Here is a 25,612-nt window from a genome sequence, read left to right on the forward strand (position 1 = left end):
CATGGTTGGGTACAATGTTTTATTGCAACTCTGCATGTGAGAAACTGCAAAACCTCTGAAAGCCAACATCTCTGCAGTTACTGCAAGGTGACAACAGCAGCAGAGGTGCACATTTCACAGTCACCTTACAAATGAAAAAGAAATTAAAATTACAAGTGCACAGTTCTTTTTTGTATCAAGATTACACTAAATATCAGATCTCACTAAATAATTAGATGTTACAAGATGAGATGCTGTACAGTTTATTTTGGCTGTTTTAATTTTTTTTAAATCCTAGTCTTTCCCCAACCCACCCCACCACAAACCCCAAAATCCCTGGAGGGCATGTTCCTGAAGGACTATCCTGGTGTCTCTGGTGAAATTTAGATGGTCATCACCGGATTGCAATGAGACCAACATCAATGAGTTTCTGAATCTTCTGGGCTATAACGGGATTCTTCAAGTGGCTGGGGAGATAAGGAGAGAACATTAATGCTGTGTGTGATAGGAGAGTAATAAGCAAACTTATCTCCATTAAAGATCACAACAACTATTACAGAAGTCCAAACAAATTAATTCAGCACTTCAGAATAATTGCCAGTGATTAAAGTAGGCATATTAAAGAGGTCCCAAACTCATTCAGGACAATGAACAAAGCACATTAGTGCACAAACTTACTCGCTTAGTGCCTGTGGGTCTTTCTGCATTTGCTCCAAGATCAATCTCATTGCAGGGTCACTCATGATCTGCTGCACTTCTGGGTCACCCATAGCACGGCGTTTCACTTCCTCTGGAGTATCATTTCGGTTATACTGCATCATAAGGCAACGCTGGTAACCTTCAGAAGCTTCCTAAAGAATTTGGAAACAAAGGATCATCAGGTTGTCTTGTTAACAGTGACCTCTAGTCACATTATATGTTGTCAACAATGGACATAATATGCACTCTACACCAACAATCTCAACACTCCACTCACATTACTAACTGTACACTTTTGGAACTGGCTCACATGGCCACAATTTTTGGCTTGCCCAAGTACTGCAGCACCTTCATCTTCCAAAACTCACTTTAACTAGTCCACAAGCTTAGCAATTGGACTTCCCTTCGTTTTGGGAAGTCCAGCTGAGAACTTGCATAATATTTTTTCCAGGGTATTACTCAAAACTGCAGAGGCCACTCACTATATGAACAAAGCCAGAAGAGCCAAAATGTAGGTACTTTATTCATACCTTGGAGTTAGGGTCTAGTTCAAGCGCTTTCTGGTAAACATCCATGGCTTTGGAGAAATCCTTCAATGCCTCCAGGGCTGCTCCTTTTCGTGTGTAGCCTTTGACTACAATGAATAAGGTTGAACAAAAAAAAACACTCACTTGTAATATTACCATTAAAAGCAGTCCTCTTTTCAGTAAGAGGATATTTAGAACCCATTTGTTTTTCCTTTCATTTATTGAACATGGTAATGAAAATCTGGGAAACCCCATTTCAACACAATTCTTGACCAATTCTCTGCTTGCTCAGCACACCTTGCAAAAAATATCATGTATGTTAGTGTCTTAATAATCCTGCTTGTAAAGCAGTCCAGTCATTCAAATTGATTATGCTTATTACTCAATATCAAATACTCAATACCAGTATCAAATATGTTACATATTCCCCATACCCAAAGATCAAAAGGAAAGATTTCACAGATGTCAGGTACACAAATGGCTCTAGATGAACTGGATATCTGAGAGGATCAAAATGCTATCATTTAGCACCTCCATACTAAAAGATGTTTTTCATTCTGTACTGCAATGAAAACAGTGGAAGAGTGTTCAATATAGTCTCAAGCAGGCTGGGATGGTGATTAGAAAATAATGTTGAGAGGGCAGGAAAATAAAAACACTTCAGCTGCTGAGCAGTGCCAAGTAAGCAAACTCTGCTCAAGCACACATACACCAAGGCAGGCATGGATGAAGCTTATGAATACTAGTAAAATACCAGGGAGTTATAGCAATGTTATGAAACTATATTCCCGTAAGGAAAGCAGAGTATGAGAAAAATATACCTTAAAATATTCCAAGCAAATGTTTTGAAAAGATAAGATACCATGAATGTTGAAAAACAAAATCATACCAGAAATACCAAACAAAATTAGGCAGTGTCTGTGCTAAACATTTTTTTTTGGCATATGCAGATAACTGTGACACTAAGCATTTCCAGCAGTTTCTCATGATAATTTCATTCTGCAACTGAAAGATTTCAAGCATAATCTAATAGCAAATAAATCTGCTGTTTTAAAAATAAAATGTTAAATCTACCATATATATCCAACCTGGGTCCCAGCAATGCAAAAATTGAATTTGGTTTGCTTTTGAAGCAGACAAATTTGACAACCACCACCCCAACTGGTCCCTCACCACCCACCACCCCACAAAATATAAAAAAAAACTGGATCCTACAACAAAATTGTTACTTACGAAATGTGGGATCAAGGCGGATACAGTCCTCACAATCCTGCCGGAAGAGAAATAGAATAATTTGTCCATTTAAATTCTATGAATGAATACTTAAATATGAATTGGACAATGAAAGTGAATAAGTTGCTTAAAATTTCACAAACTCAACCTTTTAAAATTAAGAAAAGAAATTTTGGGATAACAATTACATACAAAAAACAAGATCATCTGCAACATTACTAATAGTTGTGTCTGGTTATAACTTGTGTCACAAGAGCAGCTACAGCCACACAAATATTAAGATGTTGCTAAGGAAATGCTCCCATGACTGAATGATATTTATTAAAAAGTTGCAACACTGGAAGTGTCTACATTACAGATTCTTAATCCAATTGTAAACAGATCCAAGTTTTATTTCCTTTATTCACCCACCAATTTCCACCCTTCATTTGTGTTCAACAAGGCAGAAACCAGCAGCTTGAGAGGCAGTTCCATTAAGACAGAAAATCCATTCATACAGAAAAGTCATCCCACTGACCACAACTTTATAGCATGTAATCATGAGTTAGTAGGATGTGAAATTCCTCGTGTAGGATGCAGTTTTCCATCAATAGAATAAAGGATCAGCTTTCTTTCTTAAAAAGTCTTTCCTTTTCTCTATCATTAGTTATTTGAACCTCATTAACTCGAAATGTGGCAAACTGAAATTGAGTGGCAAAGATGGAACGAGTATTAAACCACAGCCTTCCTAGTCTGCATTATGCTGCTGCATATATTGAGCAATCTATTAATGGACAGCTAGGGAAAACCAAGAATATTCCTTCAAACAACAAAAAAAAATTCTATATTACCTTCAGAGCTAGCTGGAATTCTAAGAGCTTGGTATAGCAGGCAGCTCGGTTACTATAGAGTTTAGCATCAGCAGGATTGCGTCTAATAGCTTCTGAGTAATGCTTCATTGCCTGTGGGTAATCACCTGCAAGAGGATCAGTCACAGATTAGATACCATATCCACAGAAGCAAATGCGCATCATCCATTAGGTTTAAAAGAAAAACTCGAGGCTTGATAATGCTTAAAGTTTTGTGCAGGCATCATCCATGTACATGCAGAAAAAAAAGCAAGGCTTCAAGGCAGCATCTGAAAAGCACCAAATACAAATGGTTTTCCCCACTGAGCAACAGCCTTAAAATCTCAGATAATTTATTCAATAATGTAAACATGCAAATCCACTTCTCAATATTGCATTTATTCAATTTCAAAATAATGCAAAATGTAAGAATCCAAACTATTGGGCCTCCATTTCTTTCTATGGATTGATTATTTGTTCTTAATTCTGCCATGGTCTGTTCCAGATGGCAGTGAGATGGTCAGGGGTGGTTGATATAGCATGGGTGATCCAATGACTCCTTTATCCAATGCTAGCACGATTGAATATAAATGACAAGACAGCATATTACTTTTGTCCTAATTGGGCAAGCATATTGAAAAGAATTCTTCCACAAATATGAGTAGGTCATTTTCTCATTACTAACAAAATTACTAATCCAGATTTTATAATTTGCACTTCTTATAGATTCAAGAGACTGGAGTGGAAATTTCATAGCCTAGGGGTTCACTGGACAACAAACATTGCATAGGATAAGATATCATCTATCTTGGCACACTACAGCTCATAGACCTCAATATTGAACCAACCATTTCAGAAAACCAATCTTTCCAGTTTGTATCAGCACTGGCAAGTTTTGATACAAGTCAATCTGTAATGTTAACTCAGTTTTTCCTCTCTCCACAGATGTTACCCATCTCATGCACTTCCAGCATTCTCTTTTGGTTCCAATATCTGGATTCCCTGCTTCCCTCCCCATCACTCCTTGTGCTCTCTTTCTTTGCAGGTCCTTCAGACAGATAAGTGATGATTAACAAGCCTTCATCACCCACTCAGGTGGCATTAATACCAATTGGATTCTCTTAATCTTCACCCAGTCACAGACATTCCCTTTGTTCTCTCCACTCTCATCTTTTCTGTAGACTTTTCAGTTCTGATGAAAATCCACTGAAAGGTTAATCATTTCTCCCCTCACCAGGTGCTGCCTGACCTGCTGAGCACTTCCAGCAATGTTTTTATTTCAGATTTCCAGCATCTACTATTTCTATTTGCTTTATATTATTGCAGATGTATTGTATATTTCCCAGTTTCTTCACCCAAAGCACAACTTTCAAATTCAAAACTGAAGATTTTTACATAATAGACAAGGGGAGACTGCTTCCACTAGCAAGAGGGTTGGTAAACAGAGGAAACTGGTTAAGACAAATTGGCAAAAAAATGCCAAAGGAGGAAGTTTAAAAAAAATTACAGGGAACTCTGATGACCTGGAATTATCTGAATAAAGGTGACAGAGAGAGATATGCACAACTTTAAAGGAGACTATACACAAACAATTGAAGAAAGAGGTCTGGTTCTACGGGTAAAGATCAAATGGGAGGCAAATTGGATGGTTCTACCAAAAAGCTCCAAGTGATATCTGGCATGTTGGACCAAATGGCCTCCTTCTAAGCCACGATTACATGAATATTAGAACCATGCCAAGTACAATGCACATGGACTTGAATTCCTGTTCCAATTAATTTAATTGTTTTGAGTAATTAAAATATATAAAATTTCACTGTTGCTTCTCAACAGCTCAAATACATTAAAAAAACACCAAAACATGTCAGGCAGGCAATCAAACTTTTACCAGACAAAAATCACCAATTCAACTTTTTTTTGATTCTGATAACAGCTTCAAGTTCTGTAGGAGCACCCTCTAGTGTCAGAAAATCCCTACTGAGTACTCCAGCTAAACTTATATAAAAAATAAATACGAATACCATACAATGGCATTAGTTACGTTCTTTTTCACCTGCATTTTATCATCAGAACTTAAATATCAACTTGGTGTTACCTTTCTGGAAGAAGTCATTGCCTTTGTTTTTCTCTTCCAGAGCAAGGTCTGGATTAATATATGCTGCTCTCTCTGCATCCTTCAGGATCTTCTCAGCCTGGAAAACAGCAGGTTATTTTAGAAGATATAGCCCCATTGAAAAAGGTAGGCAGCACAGGTTAAGAAGGTACTAGGTCTTTCATAGTAAGAACTCTTGAAACACACAAACAAGCACACCAAGTACAACAGTGCACTGGAAGTAAGGCTCTCCCCACAAAATGGATTTAAAATAACCCATTTTCCTAGTTAAGAAGCTGAGGGATGGGGCAGTAGACAAAAAGGCAATACACTTAAGCTGGATCATGAGGCACCAAAATCAACTGCTTGAGTAATCAATTCCTGCATCACCCTTTTAAGGTGACTCAAGCACAATAAAAAAGTGTGAAGATACAAACAAAGGAAGCTCACTTGTTGACATTTCTTTAGGACTTCAGGAGTTCTATGCTCCGCAAGGGATTTGTTGTAGAACTGAACGGCTTCTTTATATTTCTCTTGCTTAAAGTAGGAGTTGCCAATTCGTGCATATGCCCTGAAAAGGTGCAGGAGATAAATGGAGTATTTAAATTGTTCACATTAAAATCAACATCAAATGCAATAAGTTATGAAAATACTCACATATATTGTTTGTATTTACTTTGGTCACCCCCCCCCCCACCAAGATAAACTTAGTCATATTTTACTTGTCCAACCCTTACAAGAGCCATCAAATGAAGTCAAGAATGAGCAGCATAAACAAATCACTTATTCTACAAGAAACACTATTATCTCAATGATTTTATTTTGAGAGCTGACTGAAATTTTTTATTTTTGTTTCATAAATACATTTGTAGCCTGCAGAGTGCTCTTGGTTCTGGAATTGAAACACTGTACTGTCCCCCTGCTGTTCTTTTAAAATAGAAAAGGTTGGATGCAGCTATGCCAGGAACCTGGTGCTTCGGAAGCACTGAAATGGTGATCTCACTGCTGCACAGCTCATTGGAGAGTGAATCATAGAGACAATGTGAAGAGGCTGCCTGTGAGGGCCACTGGTGGGCAGGCTGCAGCAAGCAGTGTGGCACGAAGGTGCAACCTGGCCAGCAACGGTATGGGCCATTGTTGGGGATTGGGAATGGCTGCTCCATGTGTTGACAGACCATCTGTATCCTAATGTCCTGCCATTTATCAAAACAAAACTTCTTTGTTACTGTTTAGAGGCCAGCCAAAGTAATACTGGAATATTCACATCTGGATGTGGCACAAACCATTAGAAGAATACAGACTGAGTTAGTTCAGAAAATGGCAAACTCTAAACTTTTGAAATGGCTGTTACTATGAATTAGAAAGTTCAAAATCAGAAGAGACAGAGGTTCAGCATGGCATCAATATCGGGAAGAGGATTGAGAAAGCAGCACCTATAATTTGTAACTGGGACAAAAGATAATGACTTGCATTGGGTATACTCTACTGAATTTCAGCTCATGCAAAGCTCTGTTGCCCACAATCTATTCTGCACTGTCCAACATTTCCCTTCCTGTTCACATCATTATGCTGCCTTAACCTCCTCACACTCTCTAATCCAATTTTCTGAAATAATGGATTTCTTAGACTCTTACACATCTCTGCCGGTAGCCATCTTTCAGCTGCAGATGCAACAAATACTTCCCTAATTCCTTTGCCTCCTTCCTCTATAATACTTAAAACCCACCTCTTAACTAAGTTTATCTCCTCCTTTAACCTTATGATTTTTTGTTACCCTTTCAACTGCTTTGAGACTTTCTTCTTAAAAAAAGCAAACTATAAAAAGCTAACTAGGAAGGCAGTATTAAAAGGTAATTAATTTTGCAAATGTGCCTCTTTCTCTAATTTGGTAAGCTCAATACAGAACTTTAAAACATCACAAGAGGTTTGCTGCTATACTTCAGCATTAGCATAAGACAGATAATATACCACCTACTATATAATAGTTGAGTGCATGAAGTATGCTCTCCTTCACTCACACGTACTGGCTTTGTCACAGGAGCCCTTGACTACTAACTCCCTTCCAGCTTCTTACCCTCATTCCTCCCTCCACTGGAAAGATAAGCCAACCAATGTCAGTGCTCTCTCCCAAGCCAACATCCCTGGAATTAAGACCCTTGTTACATTCAATCAGCAACACTAGGCAGGCCACATTGTTTGTTAGACACCAATCTTTCAAAACAAACTCTTATTCTGTCATAGGAAGAGATCGCCAGGTACACAGGAGGCACTTAGTGCCTCTCTGAAGATAACATCTCCCCAATTCCTCTTTGGTCCATGACAACTCAGAGAAAGAATATTCGGGAAGGCTCAGAGGCCCTGCATAACCAACAGCAAAAGATCCGTCCCTGAAACAACCCCAACACATGCTCAGCTACCACCTGCCCCCTCTATGGAGGTTCCTACAATGACTTCCAATAGCTTTCTCCAGAGAGGATGCAAGTCATTCTTCAGAGAAAATGCCTAAGAAGATACTTCCCCAAGCATACAGATACTAAAAGCTCAAAAATTGATGCAGTCTGAGGGATACATGCTGTGCCTTAATAACATAGTTGTAGTAAATTTTTACCCAGACAATATTTTGACTGCAAATAGGGTGACTTACTTTGCAATTTGTCTGTAATCTTCACGATTTTCTCTTCCTACTTCAATAGCTTTTTCACAGGTTTCACGGCATTTGTCAAATTCACTTTGCTCGAAGTACACAGCTGCGCAAACATAATATGTCATGATGTATCCAGCTAATTCTCATTAAAGAGTGGTGCTTTTTTGTTTATAAAAAAGTTATATTAATTTGTCCAAGTTTTGGATCTTTTGACATCATGCATCAATTTAATGAGTGCAATGAGTAACATGTCCCTAAGTATCTAGGATTGCTATCTTAAAACAACTTGTAAATAAACAGGTGAAATTATCAAGAACTGAGTACCCAGCCAGTTCACACCAAGGAAGAGGACAGCAGGAATTCAGTGTACAATGAATTTGCAGTCATTTTCCCCATTCTCCTCTCAGAGAGCAGCAAATCTCTGGAATTCTCTACCCAAGGGTAATGGAGGCCAGATTGTTAGATATAGTTAAGGTGAAGATAGCTAAACATTCGAAAGATCAAGGAATTGACAGTAATGGGCAACTGGTTCAAATGGAGTCAAGGTCAGAAGTCATCAGCCATGATCTTAATGAAGGGCAGGCTTGAAGGGCTTGGTGGCTTACTCCTGCTCCTATTTCCTTATGTTCATGGAAACATAACATCCAATTAAAACAGACTGCTTTGGTACTGGTATACTTCCACTTCTTTTAAAACCCTTGGCATACAGCGATTCCCCCAAGAACGCTGATGGGTTCTGACCATTGATGGCATTTCAGTGGATAAGTACAGAATAAGGATGACAAAAAAAAGCAATGCTATAAACTCTCACTGCACCATTCAAATTCATTTTGTTAAAAACACTTAAAAATAATACAACACTATTCTCACCTGCTTTGTTGGTTAAATAGGTCATACTTGTAGGATCATGTTCTGCTGCCTGATCATAGTGTTTTAATGCAGTTGCAAAGTCCTTCTTTTTGTAGGCTTCGTTGCCCAACTCTTTCTCTTTCAATGCCTGAGGATTAATTTTAATATGCTTATTTCATGATGGCCGAGCAAAACTGATTTTGAATTCCAAGATGATCAGAGAGCCATTTTAGATGGCGCTGTACCTTTCTTTTGTTTTCAGGAAGGTCCTCTTCCATAGGCTCTGGTTTAGTTGTTTTTTTGGGCTGAGGTGGAGGTGGGGCAGGTTCCTCTTCATCATCCTCTGTGCCTTGCAAATCAATTCCAAGCAAAACACTTAGAGTTGTCATAACTCTGGGATCTTGTAGTTTCCTGAGAAAACAAACAGTTGCTTTCTATATGTTTAACAAAACCTTTAGTCTGTATTTGGAAGAGACCCCCCCAGAGTCTGCCTATATTTCAAGAGATTTTGGTTTAAACATCTTCTACCCCACCCAAGACATTTGCTAAGAGGTTCTAATGCATCCAAACAGGTGCACTGAATATGCATTACAGTATTGACCATTTTGATTGAGGGCCCACTGCTGCAAATTTAATTAAAAACATATTTTACCTTCCATATTTGAAAATATACCATCTGAGATCAAAGCTGGGTTGAGCAGCGTACTTGAGCGAGGGGAGATAGAAAATGAATGGCTTGGAATAACCAAGAGTTGGTCATCTTGTCCAAAAATACAAGATCCTAACCAGGGGGCATGATAGAGTAGATAAAGTTGTTATCACTAATGGAGAGTCTTAAATGAGGGGACAGTTTCAAGAAAAGGGACTGATCATTTAAAGATCAAAATATGGAGAAATTTCTTCTCTCAGAGAATGGTGAATCTCCAGAATACTGACTCAGATAGTTATGGAAGCTAGCTCAATAGAAATGTAGGCAGATAAATTTTTGAAAGATCAGGGCACTGAGGGGGGAATCTGGCACAGCCCAATGAAAGTTATTGTTACAGCAAGGTCAAAGTTATCCCACCATATCATGAAAGGAGCAAGACACAGGGAATGACATCATCTCATACACAACTGCTGCGAGAAATTGTATCAGTTATGAAAGGGAGAGTCATACATCGGGAAGTTCCTGGACAAATTTCCAGAAAGACAAAAAGGGCCTGGAAAAGGCAATTTTCACATTTTAGTCAATGTAACGCCGATCTCCAAAAGGCACAAACATCGAAAAAAGTGAATTTCTAGACCATCAGCTTTAAGCCTCCCCAAAACAACACTAGAATTTGGGATTAACATTTCCCTAATGGTCAGAAACAGAAAGAAGGGAAGATCCAGGTCTAAATCGTAATTGGTTACGTGATTCTTAGAAAATGGCTCCAAGATTAAAGAAATGGAGTTTTCCTTCTCAATGAATGATCCCTTATGTGTACATGGACAATACCCCCGCTGCTGCTCCCACCCAGCCCCCATTAATGGTTTGCCAAAAGACTATTTAAACACAAGGACCGAGGGCCACAACAAACACAGTCGTCCTACTGAAATTCAGCATCTTCTACAGAGGGGTGACAGAGCTTATGAGACAGGTAAAAAGATTAAGTTTATTAACATGGGCACATAATTGCTCAAGTTGGATTTCTTAATATTCACCAGATGGTATTCACTTCACTATATTTTAAATGTTTCTTCCATAACTATGTGTTTAAAACTAGAGCTGGATTTAAGTATTTAGCTGACCAGAATAACAAGGGACAGAACAGTATTAACAAGTCACCCCAAATGTAGGCTAATCTTCCATGAAGAACCCTCCCACATGATAATGGAACACCTTGACTGTGAAACAACACATACGTGGCTAAGTCAGCTGGTTTATTTTTCAACTGTTCAATCAATTCTTTGTAACTAGGGTCACTTAGTAATCCCCTTGTCCTGGCGTCACTCTCTAGTTTCTGATACAAGTTTGGAGAAGCAAATGGGTTCATGAATTTCTTTTCTGAAAAGGAAACAAAATAGATTACTATAGCATCCAAAAGAATTATTTTTCTACAAGTATTTTTTTTTAGAACTGAAAATTATGAATCATTCCGTGAAGTTAATTAAGCAAATCATCACAAGAGGCTTTTCAAACATCTAATAAACTATTATTCATCCATTAATTCTTATCAAGAAACAGGAATAGATTTTAAATAGCAATACAAGAGTGCAGATTTTCACCTCGACTACCTTGGAAGGCTGAGAGTGGGAACTAAATGTCCAGAGGTACACAGTGTATAGGAAAGATAGGCAGGTAGGCCAGGGAGTGGGGGTGGTGGCCCTGATGGTTAGTAATGATATAAAATCAATAGAGAGAAAGGACATAGGGTCAGAAGAAGTGGAATACCTATGGGTGGAGCTAAGAAATGGCACGGGTAAAAGGACAATAATAGCAGTATAGCAGTTATATATAGGCCCCCAAACAGCAGCCGGGATGTGGACTATAAGTTACAGCTAGAAATAGAAAAAGCGTGTCAGAGAGGCAACATCAAGATAATTATGGGGGATTTTAACACGAAGGTGTATCGGGAAAGCCAGGAAGGCAGTGGATCTCAGGAGATTGAGTTTATGGAGTGTCTACAGGATGGCTTTTTGGAGCAACTTGTTGATGAGCCCACCAGGGGAACAGCTGTTTTGGATTGGGTGCTGTGCAACGAACCAGAGGTGATTAGGGAACTAAAGGTAAAGGAACCATTAGGAACTGGCGATCACAATACGATTGAGTTCAGTTTCAAATTTCAAAAGGAGAAGCTGATATCAGATGTGTCAATATTTCAGTGGAAAAGGAAATTACAGTGGCATGAGAGAGGAACTGGCCCATATTGATTGGAAAAGTAAGCTCATCGGAGGGATGGCAGAGCAAAAATGGATGGAATGTCTACAAGAAATAAGGAAATTGCAGGATAGATATATTCCAAGAAAAAGGTTATGAATGGAAAAATGGCACAAATGAGGATAATGAGAGGGGTGAAGGCTAAAGTAAAAGCAAAAGGGAGGGCATACAAGGAAGCAAAAATTAGTGGGAAAACAGAAGACTGGGAAACTTTTAAAAACTTGCGGAAAGAAACTAAGAAGGTTGTTAGGAAAGAAAAGATGAATTATGAAAGGAAGTTGGCAGATAACATTCAAAAAGATACCAATAGTCTTTTTTTAAATATATGAAAAGTAAAAGAGAGACATGGGTTGATATAGGACCAACTGAAAATGGTGCGGTAGAGATTATAATGGATAACAAAGAGATGGCAGAGGAACTAAATGAGTATTTTGCATTGGTCTTCACTGTGGAAGACATCAGCAATATACCAGATAGTCAGGGGTCTCGGGATAGAACTGAGTTCAGTTAAGATTACTAGAGAGAAGGTGCTCGGGAAGCTGAATGGACTAAAGGCAGATAAGTCTCCTGGACCAGATGAGGTGCACACCCGGGTTCTGAAGGAGGTAGCTTCAGAGATTGCGGAGACATTGGTGATAATTTTCCAGGAATCAACAGACTGCAGCGTGGTTCCAGAGGACTGGAAGGTCACAAATGTAGTTCTGCTGTATAAGAAGGGTGGGAGGCAGCATAAAAGAAATTACAGGCCTATTAGTCTGATATCAGTGGTGGGAAAGTTATTGGAATCAATCCTCAAGGAATACCTAGAGGTGCAAGGCAAGATAGGCCCAAGCCAGCATGGTTTCATGAAGGGAAGATCCTGCCTGACCAACCTATTGGAATTTTTTTTTTGAGGAAATCTCAGGTAGGGTGGATAAGGGAGATGCTGTGGATGTCGTGTATTTAGACTTTCAAAAGGCCTTCAACAAGGTGCCGCACAAGAGGCTGATTAATAAGATGAAAGCTCATGGAATTACAGGTAGGATATTGGAATGGGTGAAGCATTGGCTGGTAGGCAGAAAGCAATAGGTGGGAATAAAGGGATCCTGTTCTGGTTGGCTACCAGTTACTAGTGATGTTCCACAGGGGTCGGTGTTGGGGGCACTTTTCACTTTGTACATTAATGATTTAGATTATGGAGTACATGGTTTTGTAGCTAAGTTTGTAGATGACACCAAGATTGGTGGAGGAGTAGGAAGTATTGAAGAAATAGGAAGGTTGCAGAAAGACTTAGATAGTTTAGGAGAATGAGCAAAGAAATGGCAGATGAGACTCAATGTTGAGAAGTGTGCCATGGTACACTTTGGAATAAGAAATAAATGGGCAGATTATTATCTAGATGGGGAGAAAATTCAAAGTACAGAAGTACAAAGGGACTTGGGGGTACTCGTGCTGGATACCCTAAAGGTTAACCACCAGGTCGGATCGGCGGTAAAGAAAGCGAATGCTATGTTAGCATTCATTTTCAGAGGTATAAAGTATAAAAGTAAGGAAGTGTCGATGAGGCTCTATGGGGCACTGGTGAGGCCTCATTTGGAGTACTGTGCGCAGTTTTGGGCCCCTTATCTTAGGAAGGATGTACTGATGTTGGAGAGGGTTCAGAAAAGATTTACGAGGATGGTTCCCAGAATGAAAGGGCTTACTTATGATGAGCGTTTGTTGGCTCTTGGACCGTATTCATTGGATTACAGAAGAATGAGAGGGGACCTCATAGAAATATTCAGAATGTTGAAAGGACTGGACAGAGTAGATGTGGTTAAGCTGTTTCCCCTGGTGGGTGAATCCAGGACCAGAGGGCACAATCTTAGAATTAGAGAGTACTGGTTTACAACAGAAATGAGGAGAAATTTCTTTAGCCAGAGGGTAGTGAAATTATGGAATTCCTTGCCGCATACAGCTGTGGAGGCCCAATCATTGGGGGTGTTTACGGAGGAGATTGATAGGTATCTAATTAGTCAAGGTATCAAGAGATATGGGAATAAGGCCGGAAATTGGGGCTAGATAGGAATAGTATTAGTTTAGCTCATGGAGCAGACTCGATGGGCCAAATGGCCTACTTCTGCTCCTTTGTCTTGATCTTGCGAGTAAGGCATGATCAGCCCAATTTTAATTCCACTGTTTGTGATGGGATGAAAATGAGCCGCCTATAACACTTTCCTACCCAAGCTTCAAAGACATCTATCCTGTTAATTTAGAATGTCAAAAAAAATTGCAAAACAAACTGCTCTAGTTTCTTTGCCCTCAACTGGTTTCAAACCTAGTGCGATGCAATATTCATTGTCTATTTCAACACACTTAGAAGCAGTATAATTGAACTCGAGGAATTTCTCTGCAGTGAAGCTTGATTGTCAGCACTATCTTTCTGAGTAGTATCAGCTTCAAGAATGAAGCTTCATAAACAGTACATAAATTTTGTCCATTCTGCATTAGCCTTTCATACACTCCATTTTTGTGACAGCTTCAATCCTGCAACACTTTCTCACCTTCCCCCACCACCACCCCCACCCCCCAACCACCACCAAGTTGGAAGGAATCAAATAGTAAGACATTGCAAACTTGATCCAATATTAAGGCTGTATATTGCACTTGGTGTCTTACCTGCTAGCCTGGCATCCACATTTTGCATTCCATCTTTTAGCTGTTGGTTTCCTGGTTCATGCTTTAGTCCCTCCTCATAGGTTTTCCTTGCCTCCTCAAAGCGATTGAGGAACTCCAAGGCTGCAGCCTTCCTTGAGTAACCCTAAATGGCACAATTATAAAATACAGTTTTATGATCTGAATACAAGTTACTGCAAAAGTTTGAAAGAACTACAGAACTTTGTAAATGTTTTCTGTCAACTATTCCACACCAATTTGACTTCAGGTCAAGGCTAGTCAAAACTGGATTCTTGCAATAGTATCTGATGTACTGTGAATGTTTATGTAAGGTTTTGAAAAAAAACAATAGGAACAGATTGAAAGTTAGGGTTGAGTGAACAGAATTTTAAACAGAGCACTTATGCACTGCTTTTGAGATAATTTTGTTTTGGTTAAGCAGGAGCTTCAGGCAGAGTTAAATGGAAGTATTCATTCATGGATGATATTGGTCCAAGACAAAGGGAGAAATTATTGCTCTAAAGTATAAGAATCCTTTACAGTCAATAAAGCAGTCATCATTCCTTCAGGAATTTAGGCTGATACTCAATGGAGTAGGTACTCAATCCTGGAGTAAGACCACTTTCAGTAAGCTAAGTGTGTATAAATCAAACAATATGCTGGAGGAACTCAGCAGATGCCACCAATAGGTAGAACTAGGCAGGTAAGGGTGATAGGCAGATGGAGGAGGGAAAAGTGGAAATAGAGACAGACGATGGGAAGTGATAGGTAAAGGGCGGCAGATGATAGAATCTGATTGTAAAGGAAGGTGGAGCATGGAACCAAATAAGGGAAGGTGGGGTGGGCTGGGCTGGGCTGATGGGAACAGTAGGAATGTTACTGTCCATCTCCTTTTCAGTCGAGATGAAGGGACTTGACCCAAAACATTGACTGTCCATTTCTCTCCAAAGATGCTGCCTGACAAGCTTAGTTCCTCCACCATCTTGTTTGTTGCTCCAGATTTTTGTGTTGGTTAGTTATTAGTACTCTCACTAGTAGTACAAGGTATGGAGTTCAAGTCCCATGTCAGGGGCTGACAACATATCCAGGGTAATGAAACGTTGCAGTTTCTGACACAGGAAATAGGAAACAGAAATCAGCTGTTCTATCGGTCAAATGAGATCCAAAGTGCTCTGTGCCTGACTTCACATACCCAACTTTCCACCATATGCAGCTCTTAATATCCTCACTTAACAGAAACCTATCAAGTCAGATGCAAATTCACTCTGCATCAATTGTCACTTGTTCCAAATTTGAACTATCCTCTATATAAAAGTGTCACCTGTATTCCAGAAAATACTGGTTACAGTTAGGAGATTATACCTTTCAGTCCTGGATTGTCCATGCATCCAATTAACTCTAAGAAAGAAAATCAAGTTGATCCTTCAACATTCTCAATTCCAGCACACAACCCAATTTTGTATGATCTCTCACAATTTAACCCAGGGAGCCCAGGTGGCACTCTGGCAAATCTATGTTGCAATCTCCCCTTGGCCAATATATCCTTCCAAAAGCTGCTCAAGTGCCCAGGTGTTATCCAACTAGGGCCTTGCATAGCTGCAGCACATTGAAAAAAAACAATTATTTGCACAAAAAGACCAGCACTCCATTAACTTTAATTATTTCCCATAATCAGTCACAACACTTCAATGATTCAAGTTCATGGACTCCAAATTTCCTTGGACCTCCACTGCTCCTCTTGTCCTATTCTTTCTGGTCCAAAGTTGATGATCCTACACTTGTTTACACCTAAATCTATTTGCCACAGTTCCGCTTATTTGTTCCATATTGCTTCATAATTTAATCCTATCTGTACTGCTTACAATATTGTCCATCTTTGTGTTAACTTATCTTAATTGTAAACTTAAGTGGCTTTCTGCATTGCCGCAAGTGTATTTTTCTGTTTCTGAATTAAGTTGACTGATCATCTAGTGGACTATGAGAATTACAATTATCTTATGACATTTGAGAAAGGCAAGTTGCTAATTGTGACAAGAGATTCTGCAGATGCTGGAATCTGGAGCAACACACACAAAATGCTTGAGGAACTCAGCAGGTCAGGCAGCATCCATGAAGGGAAATAAACAGTTGATGTTTTGGGTCAAGACCCTTCATCAGGACTGGAAAGGAAGAGGGCAGAAGCCAAAACAATGTCAGGGAGGGGGAGGAGCACAGGCTGGCAGGTGACAGACGAGTCCAAGTGAGATGGGGAAGGGGAATAACAGGGAGTGATGCAAGAAGCTGAGAGGTGATAGGTAGCAGAGGCGAAGGGTTGAAGGAGGAGGATTCTGGTAGGAGAGGGCAGTACACCATGGAATATAAGAAAGGCGGTGGGAAATAGATGGGCAGGTCACGAGGGTGGGGGAGGGGAAAGAGAAGGGCGAGGGGGCCACAGGAATGAGGAAAGATGGGTTGGGTGGTTACCAGAAGTTCAAAATCAATACTGCGGCCGTCAGGTTGGAGACTACCAAGGCGGATGTGAGGTGTTATTCCTCCAACCTGCGTCTGGCCTCAATGTGGCAGCAGAGGCGGCCGTGGATAGACATGTCAGTATGGAAGTGGGATGTGGCATTGAAGTGGCTGGCCACCGGGAGATCCTTGCTTTTGCAGCAGACGGAACAAAGGTGCTCGACGAAGCAGGCACCCTCCTTCAACCAAAAGGCATCAAAAACTAGCTTACATTTAATAGCCATTATACTGCACCTCAAGTTTTCTAAATGCCAAAAGAAAAATTAAAATAATTAATCAAGTGAAATGACTTACTCAGGTAATTGCTACAACTATTTTGAGCAAAGACTAATCTTCCCAAAAATTAGCAGACCCACTCAAGTCAGAGTAGAATGTTCAAGTTTTACTTTGGAAATAACAGCACATGCACACAATAAACAGGTTGTTACAGCAGTACTTCACCAAGAGAGGGAGTACTACTTGAGGTACACAAGACAGAGGCCTTACCTCTCAGTGTTATTTTGAAGAATAGGGTCAGTAATATCACTAAAACAGACTTTCTGTTCATTATTACATTGATTTTTGTAGAAGCTTGTGGCAAACATAATGGCAACAAAATTGTCCATATTCTGACAACTGCTTCACCAAAAAAATTTTGTCAGCAGCCACTTACGGAGACCTCAAAACCACAGAGAAATACCAGTCTTTTCCTTGCTCTTCCCTCCCCTAATGGTAGCTTACCTTGCCCCAGTCTGGTTTAATTTCAACAGTTTTGCAGCCATCCTCGTAGGCCTTCTGATAATCTCCTTTTTTGGCATAAGCAGCTGACCTGTTGCTGTAGAGTACATGGTTCTTGGGATCCAGCTTAATGGCTTCACTGTAGCATATGATGGCATCATCTATCTTCCCAGCACTTAGGGCTTGATTACCCTTCTCCTTAAGTTCATTCACCTAAGAGGAAAGAAAAAAATATTTTAGAATGAAATCCTCATTTTATGCTTTTGTACAAGCTTGGCATCCATAATTAACTAAAAATATTGCCCAATTCTTTAGCCCTGATAGCTTTAAACTCAAATCTACACAACTGCTATTTTAATCTCACTTCTGCAAGGTTCAATGCCTATTGTAATTAGTGAAACAACCATCACATTCATAAGCTTATTAAAGTCTGGTTATAGGACACGTTGCTTTGTAATGAAGGCATAATGTAGCCCAAAGTTATTCACAGTGACACAGTAGGATCTTCAACCTAAGTTGTCCATGCTGATCAAGTTGTCTACCTAAACTAATCCCATTTGCATGCATTTGGCCCATATCTCTCCAAGCCTTTCCTATCCATGTACCCGTCCAAATGTGATTTTTAAAAAAAAATAAATGCTATATTTGTACCCACCTCCACTGGAAGCTTGTTCCATATACCCACCACCCTCTATGGAAAAACCTACTCCTCACATCCTGCTCAAATCTTTCCCTTCACTTATATCCTTTAGTTTTAGACTCCCCAACACTGGGAAAAACCTGACTATTTACCCTATCTAGGCCCCCCCACCCACCCGCCCCCACAACCAACCTTAACTGGGAATGCACTGGAAACAGTAATTAAGAATCACTGGAAAAACCATAATGGAATTCATCAATAGAAATTTATTGATACAAACACACCAAGCCATTTCAGACCGACAATTCTTAAGTCCTCACCCTGTAGGCAAGGGCATTAATTGTATACTTTTTGCAGGAAGACTGGCCATTGGTCAGGATGGCACTCTCAAATTCAGGGTACAAAGGCCTGCAATTTGATGAAAGCTGCTCACTGTTGTTATGCTGGAATCCTTTGGGATCACCATGAAATTTAAAAAACTTTACCTGTTATTTCAATGTTAAGCTGTGCAAGGATGTTGGGGTGGGGGGCGTGGAAAGAAGAAAAAGCACTTAAGACCAAACTAAATTTAAAACTTGTGCCCTGAAATGTGCCATGATCTATCATAAACAAATGTTAGTAAGACTTCTCTTTATGCACCAGAAACACGATGAATAAAGAACAAACTTAAAGTTTAATACAGGTCATCCCCAGGTTATGGCAGGGTTCCATTCCTGTAAACTGTTCATAATCTGAACAATTCACCAGTTGGAAATGCAGCTGTGAACAGAGATTACAGAAGATACCTGCAGCCCTACAGCACCTGGCAAATTCACACAGTTGGTCTCCCAAACACTCATTCGTCTGTACAGAGCGTACACAAGTCAGGTGTTGGTAAGCTGGGGAGGACCTGTTTATTATACAACTGCTCTAGTGTCAGACTTCATGCTACGACCACAGGGATGGTAGCAATATTAAATATCAAAATGCATGTCAAGATCACCAATAAGTCAGGATTAAGAATTCACATATGATGAGTGTCAATCAGAAACATTAATCGTTTTACTCTCCACAAATGATGGCTAACCTGCCATGTGCATTGTTCTTAATTCCAGCACCTGCTCTTTCTGCTTTTCAATGAAGATTTTTTGCATTTTGGAACATTAGTAATTACCATCAATCCCCAAAGGATGCAGAGTTAGCCACAGACCGTGGATCAATACGTAGGCCAGGCCATGCAGGTATAGCAGTTTTCTCCTTTGAAGGGCATTTGTGAACCAGATGGGTTCTTGCAATAATTCAGCAACTTTCATAATATATGCTAAATTCTGTTTCAGACTCAACGTCCAGGTTTAGTTCAATCCACTAATGCAAGGTTGATGTGCTCATCTTTCAAATAAGATGAACTTTATAGCAAACTGAACTTCATTTTACAGCATTAAGCAAATTTCAAATTTGGCCATGTTCTTGCTCCTAAAACCACAAAACTCTGTTTCTAGCCCAAGGAAACATTTAACAAATGATAGCATACACTGTATCAAAGCTGCCAGTGAACAGGAGATTCAGACTATACAAAAAAAATGATTATGTTTTCAAGAATCAAGACAAACATTAGATTCAGTTGTATAAACATTAGTTAATTACTTAAATCTACCAAAGACCCGATTTCAGTCTTGCTTTTATTTATGACATTTTGACTGTTGGTCATGAAATAGAAAAGGTTATTATACCGATACAGTACTGGATACCAGTACAGTTATCAGTTCCCCTCTTAAAAAAAGAAATAATGAGAACAAAAGGGGGACACTGGATATAATCAGTTTTACAATCTGTGTCACCATTTAAGATTACCCCAAACTCTTGTGCATGAGCTGATGAAATACAAAACTCCATGAATTTTCCAAAAATGTGTCAACACAGAAAATCATTCATCACAGCTGCAAATTTTTCATGCCTTTTTCAGAGAACATAAAGACAACTGTAATGCCAATTTTATGCTGTACATTTTTAACAGTGAAAAATTCAGAGCTGGTGAAGAAAAGGATCCAGAGTGGATTTAATACCAGGAAAGACATCCAATAAAGTGAATCAAGGGCCAGGGGCCTAAACAGTTAAGGTTAAAACTTTAAATAAAATGAAAACTTTCACTGGACCATGTTGTCCATTAATAGTTCAAAACACTCATGATTTTCTTTTTTTTTTGGCTTGGAATTAGGGGAATGTCATTTTAAACAAAGCCCAGAATTTAAAATAATTGATGGTTTTTTTCTGGTTAGCAAAGAGAAACCATACATAGCTTTTCACCTGCCAAAACAAATGTGTACTCTTACTTCTTACCTCAACAGTTTAATTAATACTAATTTCGACAACCCAAAATGAAGGCCTCTAAGAAAAGTGAAAACTGTTTCAAGGTATGCAAAATTTAACCAGATGAGGGTTGCATAAAAATCTGAATTGTATATTTGAAAGGGAAATGTTCCGTGATAAAATCCCTGCAGATCATGTGTATCATAGTTTAATTCACAGAACTCCAAGCTGGAAATGTTAAGAAAATTCAAATTAGAGAATCTAGGAATTAACCATGTTAACACGAACGAAATGTGACAAAGGAAATTAATGTACCTGAACTGGTGGGGAACCAATATCCCGGCAGGGAGATTTGCTACAGCTACTCGGGAGGGTATAAACTCCTCTGGCAGAGGGCTGGGACCCAATGTGTGGCAGATGAGAAAGTTGAGTAAAATAGACAAGTTAAAACAAGTGAGTCTAGTAGGCAGGGGCAGAACAGAGAGCGAGGAAGGTCTGACAGGTTAAACTGCATGCATTTTAATGCAGGAACCCTGACAGGCAAGGCAGATGAGCTCAGGGCATGATTTGGCACATGGGATTGTTATATTATAGCTACTACAGAAATATTGTTGAGGGATGGGTTGGACTGGCAACTCAATGTTTCAGGCATGATAGAGGTGGAGACATGAGGGAGGGGGAGTTGAGTATTTGGGAAGAACATCATGGCAGTACTTAGAGAGGAAATTCCTCGGGGAACATCAAGTGCAATAGGAGTAGAATTGAGGAATAAGAGAATGACCACTTTGATGGGACTGTACTATAGCCCCCCCCCCCCCCCCCCCCCCCCCCAAAACATCAGATGGAATTGTAGCAAATATGTAGGGAGATCACAGATAGCTGTAGGAAACGGCAGTGTAGCAGTTAGCATACTATTACAGCGCCAGCAACCCAGGTTCAATTCCGGCCGCTGTCTGTAAGGAGTTTGTATGTTCTCCCTGTGTCTGCACGGGTTTCCAGTTGCTGGGAACTGGGTGCTCCAGTTTCCTCCCACACTCCAAAGACATACAGGTTAGGAAGTTGTAGGCATGCTACGTTGGCGCCGGAAGCGTGGCGACCCTTGCGGGCTGCCCCCAGAGCATTCTATGCAATGATGCATTTCACTGTGTTTTGATGTACATGTGACTAATGAAGAAATCTTATCTTAATAGGGTTTTAATAGTAGGCCATTTTAACTTCCCTAATGTTGCCAGGGCTAAGGGATTAGAAGGCACAAAATGAAGTATGCCTAGGAAATTTTTCCCAAGCAATATGTAGCTGGCCCTACAAGGGGGGGCAACACTCAAGCTCTTTTTGGGAAATGAGGCAGGGCAAGTGATGGGTGTCAGTAAGAGAGCACTTTGGGACCAGCGATCACAATTCTATTAGTTTTAAAATAATTATGGAAAACAATAACTATTGTGGCTTACTGCAGGCATCAGTGCTGGGTCCCCTGCTATTTGTCATACATGTTAATGATTTGGATGAGATTATAGGTGGCACGATCAGGAAATTTGTTAATTATATGTAAATTGGTGGTGTGGCACACAGTGATGAAGGTTGTCAAAGACTACAACAGGATCCAGATTAACTGGGAAAATGGGCAAAGGAACAGCAGAAGGAATTTAACTCAGACGTGCAAAGTGATACATTTTGACAAGTTAAATTGGGGCAGGATTTGCACAGTAAATGACAGGGCCCTGGAAGTATTGTAGAACAGACACACCTAGGGACACAAGTATATGGTTCCCTGAAAGTGGTGAGACAGGTAGACAAAGTGGTTAAGGCGTACGGCATACTTGCACTCAGGACATGGGACATCATGTTACAACTGTACAAGATGTTGGTGAGACTACACCTGGAATATTACCTGCAGTCAGGAAGGATGTGACATACTAGAGAGGGTGCAGAAAACATTCACAAGAACGTTGCTGGGACTGGTTGGCTTTAGTTAAGAGGAGAGGCTGGGATTGTTTTCCTTGGAGCAAAGGAAGCTCACAGTGACCTTAGAGGTTTATAAAATCATGAGGAGTATAGATAAGGAGGATGGTCACAATCTTTTTCCCAGGGTGGGGTCTAGAACTGGAGGGCATAGGTTTACAGAGAGAAGGGAAATATTTTAAGGGGAACCGAGGCAAGTTCTCACCTACGCAGATGGCCATGGGTATGAACGAGTTGCCAGAGAAGTGGCAGAGGCGGTTAAAGACATTTCGACAGGTACACGGATAGGAAAGGTTTAGAGGGATGTGGGCCAGGTGCAGGCAAATGAGACCAGCTCAGGACGACAAGTGAGTTGGGCTCAAAAGCTTGTTTCTGTGCTGAATAACTGTGACTCCAGCATAATTAACGCACAAGATTAATGGTCTTGCCTCAACTTCCAGTGATAGAGGCCAACCATGCTACATGCCATCCTAGTTCATCTTTCTTCATCTGGAATGTAGACAACACCTCCCATAAGGAAATCACTTAAGATCGCTTGTAGCTGTCATATTTTAAATTGTGCGCATGTACAGAACCAAAGAAATAAATTTAACAATGCGCAGCACCCACAATAAAAAAATTGGAGATGCAAAAAAAGTTTGTACATTAAATGAACAAAAATAGTTTTAAGTCATGAAGGGAATACAGCCCAAAAGCAGTTTCGCATTGAGTTTTTTTTCTTGACTTCTTATATCTTGGTCAATACTAAAGCGCATTTCCAAAGGATGAACTGCAAATTGGTAATGTGTAATCTGTCATAAATGCAAAAATTCTAATGCAAGAGGTACAAAACTACCAGGAAAAAAACTTACCTATTGCTGATTGTAATGTTAATTTTAAAAATAAAATCAAAGCAGATTTTGCATTTATGGATGGTGGAGAAATTCTTTTATATATCAGCTCATTGCAAGCGAGGCAATCCCACTCAGTTAGAAAACAAGAGTGATACTTCTGCCAAGGCAATCTGGAACACATAGCACCTCTCCAAGGATCTTCAGAAATACATTAGCAATGAGACACCTCAATGTAATGAGCTTCTGTTGTTGGTCAATAGCTGACAAGCATTTGTACTTGGAACATTAGAACAGGGAAAGCTAGGTTGGGGTTGGAGACAAGTAAAGCACCACGAACCAAAAATACTCACCATGGATTTTCCTTTCCCTCCATGCCAATAGCAGAGATACCCAACTATAAATAGACTATAAATTGTTGGGGCCAGCATTGAAAGAAGGACTTCATTGATCTTTCCTTATTCAAAGTAGGGTATAGCAAAGAGGTTATTCAGCCTCCAGGTCAATGCCAGCTTTAAACAAAAAACACTTCAGCCAGACCCACTCCCCCGCCCTCTCCCCACAACTGTGCACATTTAGCCCCCCAACCTTTTTATTAGCTCACACCTGATTCCATTCCAAAGACAAAAAAAATCCCCAAGCTCACAGTCATTTACACTAGCACCTAAACCTTTATTTTCAGAAAGCAGGAAAGAAGGGAATTAAGTTAAACATCTCAAGATCTTTATTAATTTCAACTTAGATCCACAATATCTGCCCAAACCAGAGACACAAACATGAGACTGAAGTCCCAAGAAGAGCATCAGGCACACCTAAAAAACAAAAAGCAGAGGTGTTCAGTTCTGAAACAAAAAATTATTAATCTCCAAACGAAAAAAAAATTACAAGTTGGGGGGGCTTTAAAATCCAACGTATTCGAACTAGTAAAAAAAATTGTAAGTTAAATTTAAAATACTCTTGCCCAATTTTTTTTAAAAAATGACATTTTACAGGGAAACTGAACAGCCTGGCACAAGTTTACTGTTCTGCTCTGGGCATTTGAATGCTTTTTAAACAGTTGATCATTTCACTCCTTTAACGTGGTTTTCCTCCACACACCCCATTTTAACCTTCTCATAATATAAATCGCGCCCATCGTCCACAATGCCGCTCCCCCTCCCCGCCAACTGCTCTCCACTTTAACTGTTGCTGAAGTATTTTTGACTGCTGCCTCTAATTTAGCCAACTCACCTTCGCCAGATCCATCTCCAGCGCAGCCTAACCAGCTCACCGACTAACCATGCACCTTCTCGAACTTACTAGAACTCGCCTCGGAAATCCCGCCTCTGCCCAGTCATTGGCTTCAGCTTTCGACAGCCGCCCTCCTGATTGATCCGCACAGCAGTCAATCGGAACCGGCTGGGCAGGGGAAAAGGGGAGCGGGGAAAAAACTCCCGTCTCCCGAGGCTGCTCATTGGCTAAAAGCATGGTCGCTGCTGTCAATCAATAAGCAACATCCAATAAAACGATGCAGTAGGAACAGAAAATGCTGGAAACAACGCACTTCCGTCTTCGTTCTATGACGACGGAGCGGATTGGACCAATCAGCGGCATCTACCCGCTTCCTAATGTTATGATTGACTTCCAGCTGTCAACAATGCCGCTGCTCGTAAGACCCACCGACTCCGTCAAACGACGTATGTGATTGGTTATCAATCTGTAGCCTTGTGATTGGTTGGGTGGAACGTCAGTCAATAGGAAGCGGGGGGAATTTGACATCTTCAGAAGCTTGTGATTTATTTAAAAGTCGGATGAATATTCACGAGCAAATGCATATACTTGCATTCATCTCCACCTTTCACGTTCATGAACTATCGAAAGTAATTTGCAATTGACTCTTACAGTGTTATTATTTGTCATTTTATACAAGGAAAATTCTGGGCTGCCACAACTATTACATGCAATCACAGAATCAGCAAATATTGATACTGGTAATTTCTTAACCGGCTGCAACTTCCAAAAGAAATGCGAGGAAGCAAGATTTGTCGCTGTCACAAAACAAGAAATCGAGCCAATTAGTTTATCCATGGAAACTTTAAAAATAGAATATTGCACAAACTATGTCGTGATGTGTAAAACCTGGCAAATTTAAAAATGCTTGCAAAACCAGTATGAGGTTTAATTAGTTCCTGATTAGCTCAATATTATGTTTATTTTCAGATTAATGCTACAATGAATAATTGTATTAGCCACTAAAGAACTTCATAAGTATAATTATTTTAGCAAAGCAAGCATATTTGCCAATAT

General features: G+C 39.9%; 1 protein-coding gene across 1 annotated transcript; it reads right to left on the bottom strand.

Annotated features, from left to right (window-relative positions):
* stip1 (stress-induced phosphoprotein 1) lies at positions 1 to 24,708 on the bottom strand. The gene is made up of 14 exons (XM_052045029.1): positions 24,557 to 24,708; positions 17,615 to 17,824; positions 14,390 to 14,531; positions 10,738 to 10,879; positions 9,096 to 9,261; positions 8,872 to 8,998; positions 8,002 to 8,104; positions 5,808 to 5,928; positions 5,361 to 5,457; positions 3,269 to 3,393; positions 2,439 to 2,475; positions 1,209 to 1,312; positions 658 to 830; positions 1 to 446 (listed from the first exon to the last, which is right to left on the bottom strand). Exons 1-14 carry the CDS (start codon positions 24,569 to 24,571, stop codon positions 374 to 376), a joined length of 1,635 nt encoding a protein of 544 aa, XP_051900989.1. The 5' UTR covers positions 24,572 to 24,708; the 3' UTR covers positions 1 to 373.
* Positions 24,709 to 25,612: the final 904 nt, after the last annotated feature.

Source organism: Pristis pectinata, chromosome 38 (genome assembly GCF_009764475.1).
Source record: "Pristis pectinata isolate sPriPec2 chromosome 38, sPriPec2.1.pri, whole genome shotgun sequence".
Lineage (NCBI taxonomy): Eukaryota > Metazoa > Chordata > Chondrichthyes > Rhinopristiformes > Pristidae > Pristis > Pristis pectinata.

Bases quoted from the DNA above. Each gene is read 5' to 3' on its own strand.
- stip1 (XM_052045029.1), bottom strand. The intron at 9,262-10,737 runs GTATGTGTTGTT...TTGTTTTCTCAG, and splicing joins AAACCAGCTGACTTAGCCAC to GAAACTACAAGATCCCAGAG. The intron at 5,458-5,807 runs GTGAGCTTCCTT...GCTGTTTTCCAG, and splicing joins TCCTAAAGAAATGTCAACAA to GCTGAGAAGATCCTGAAGGA.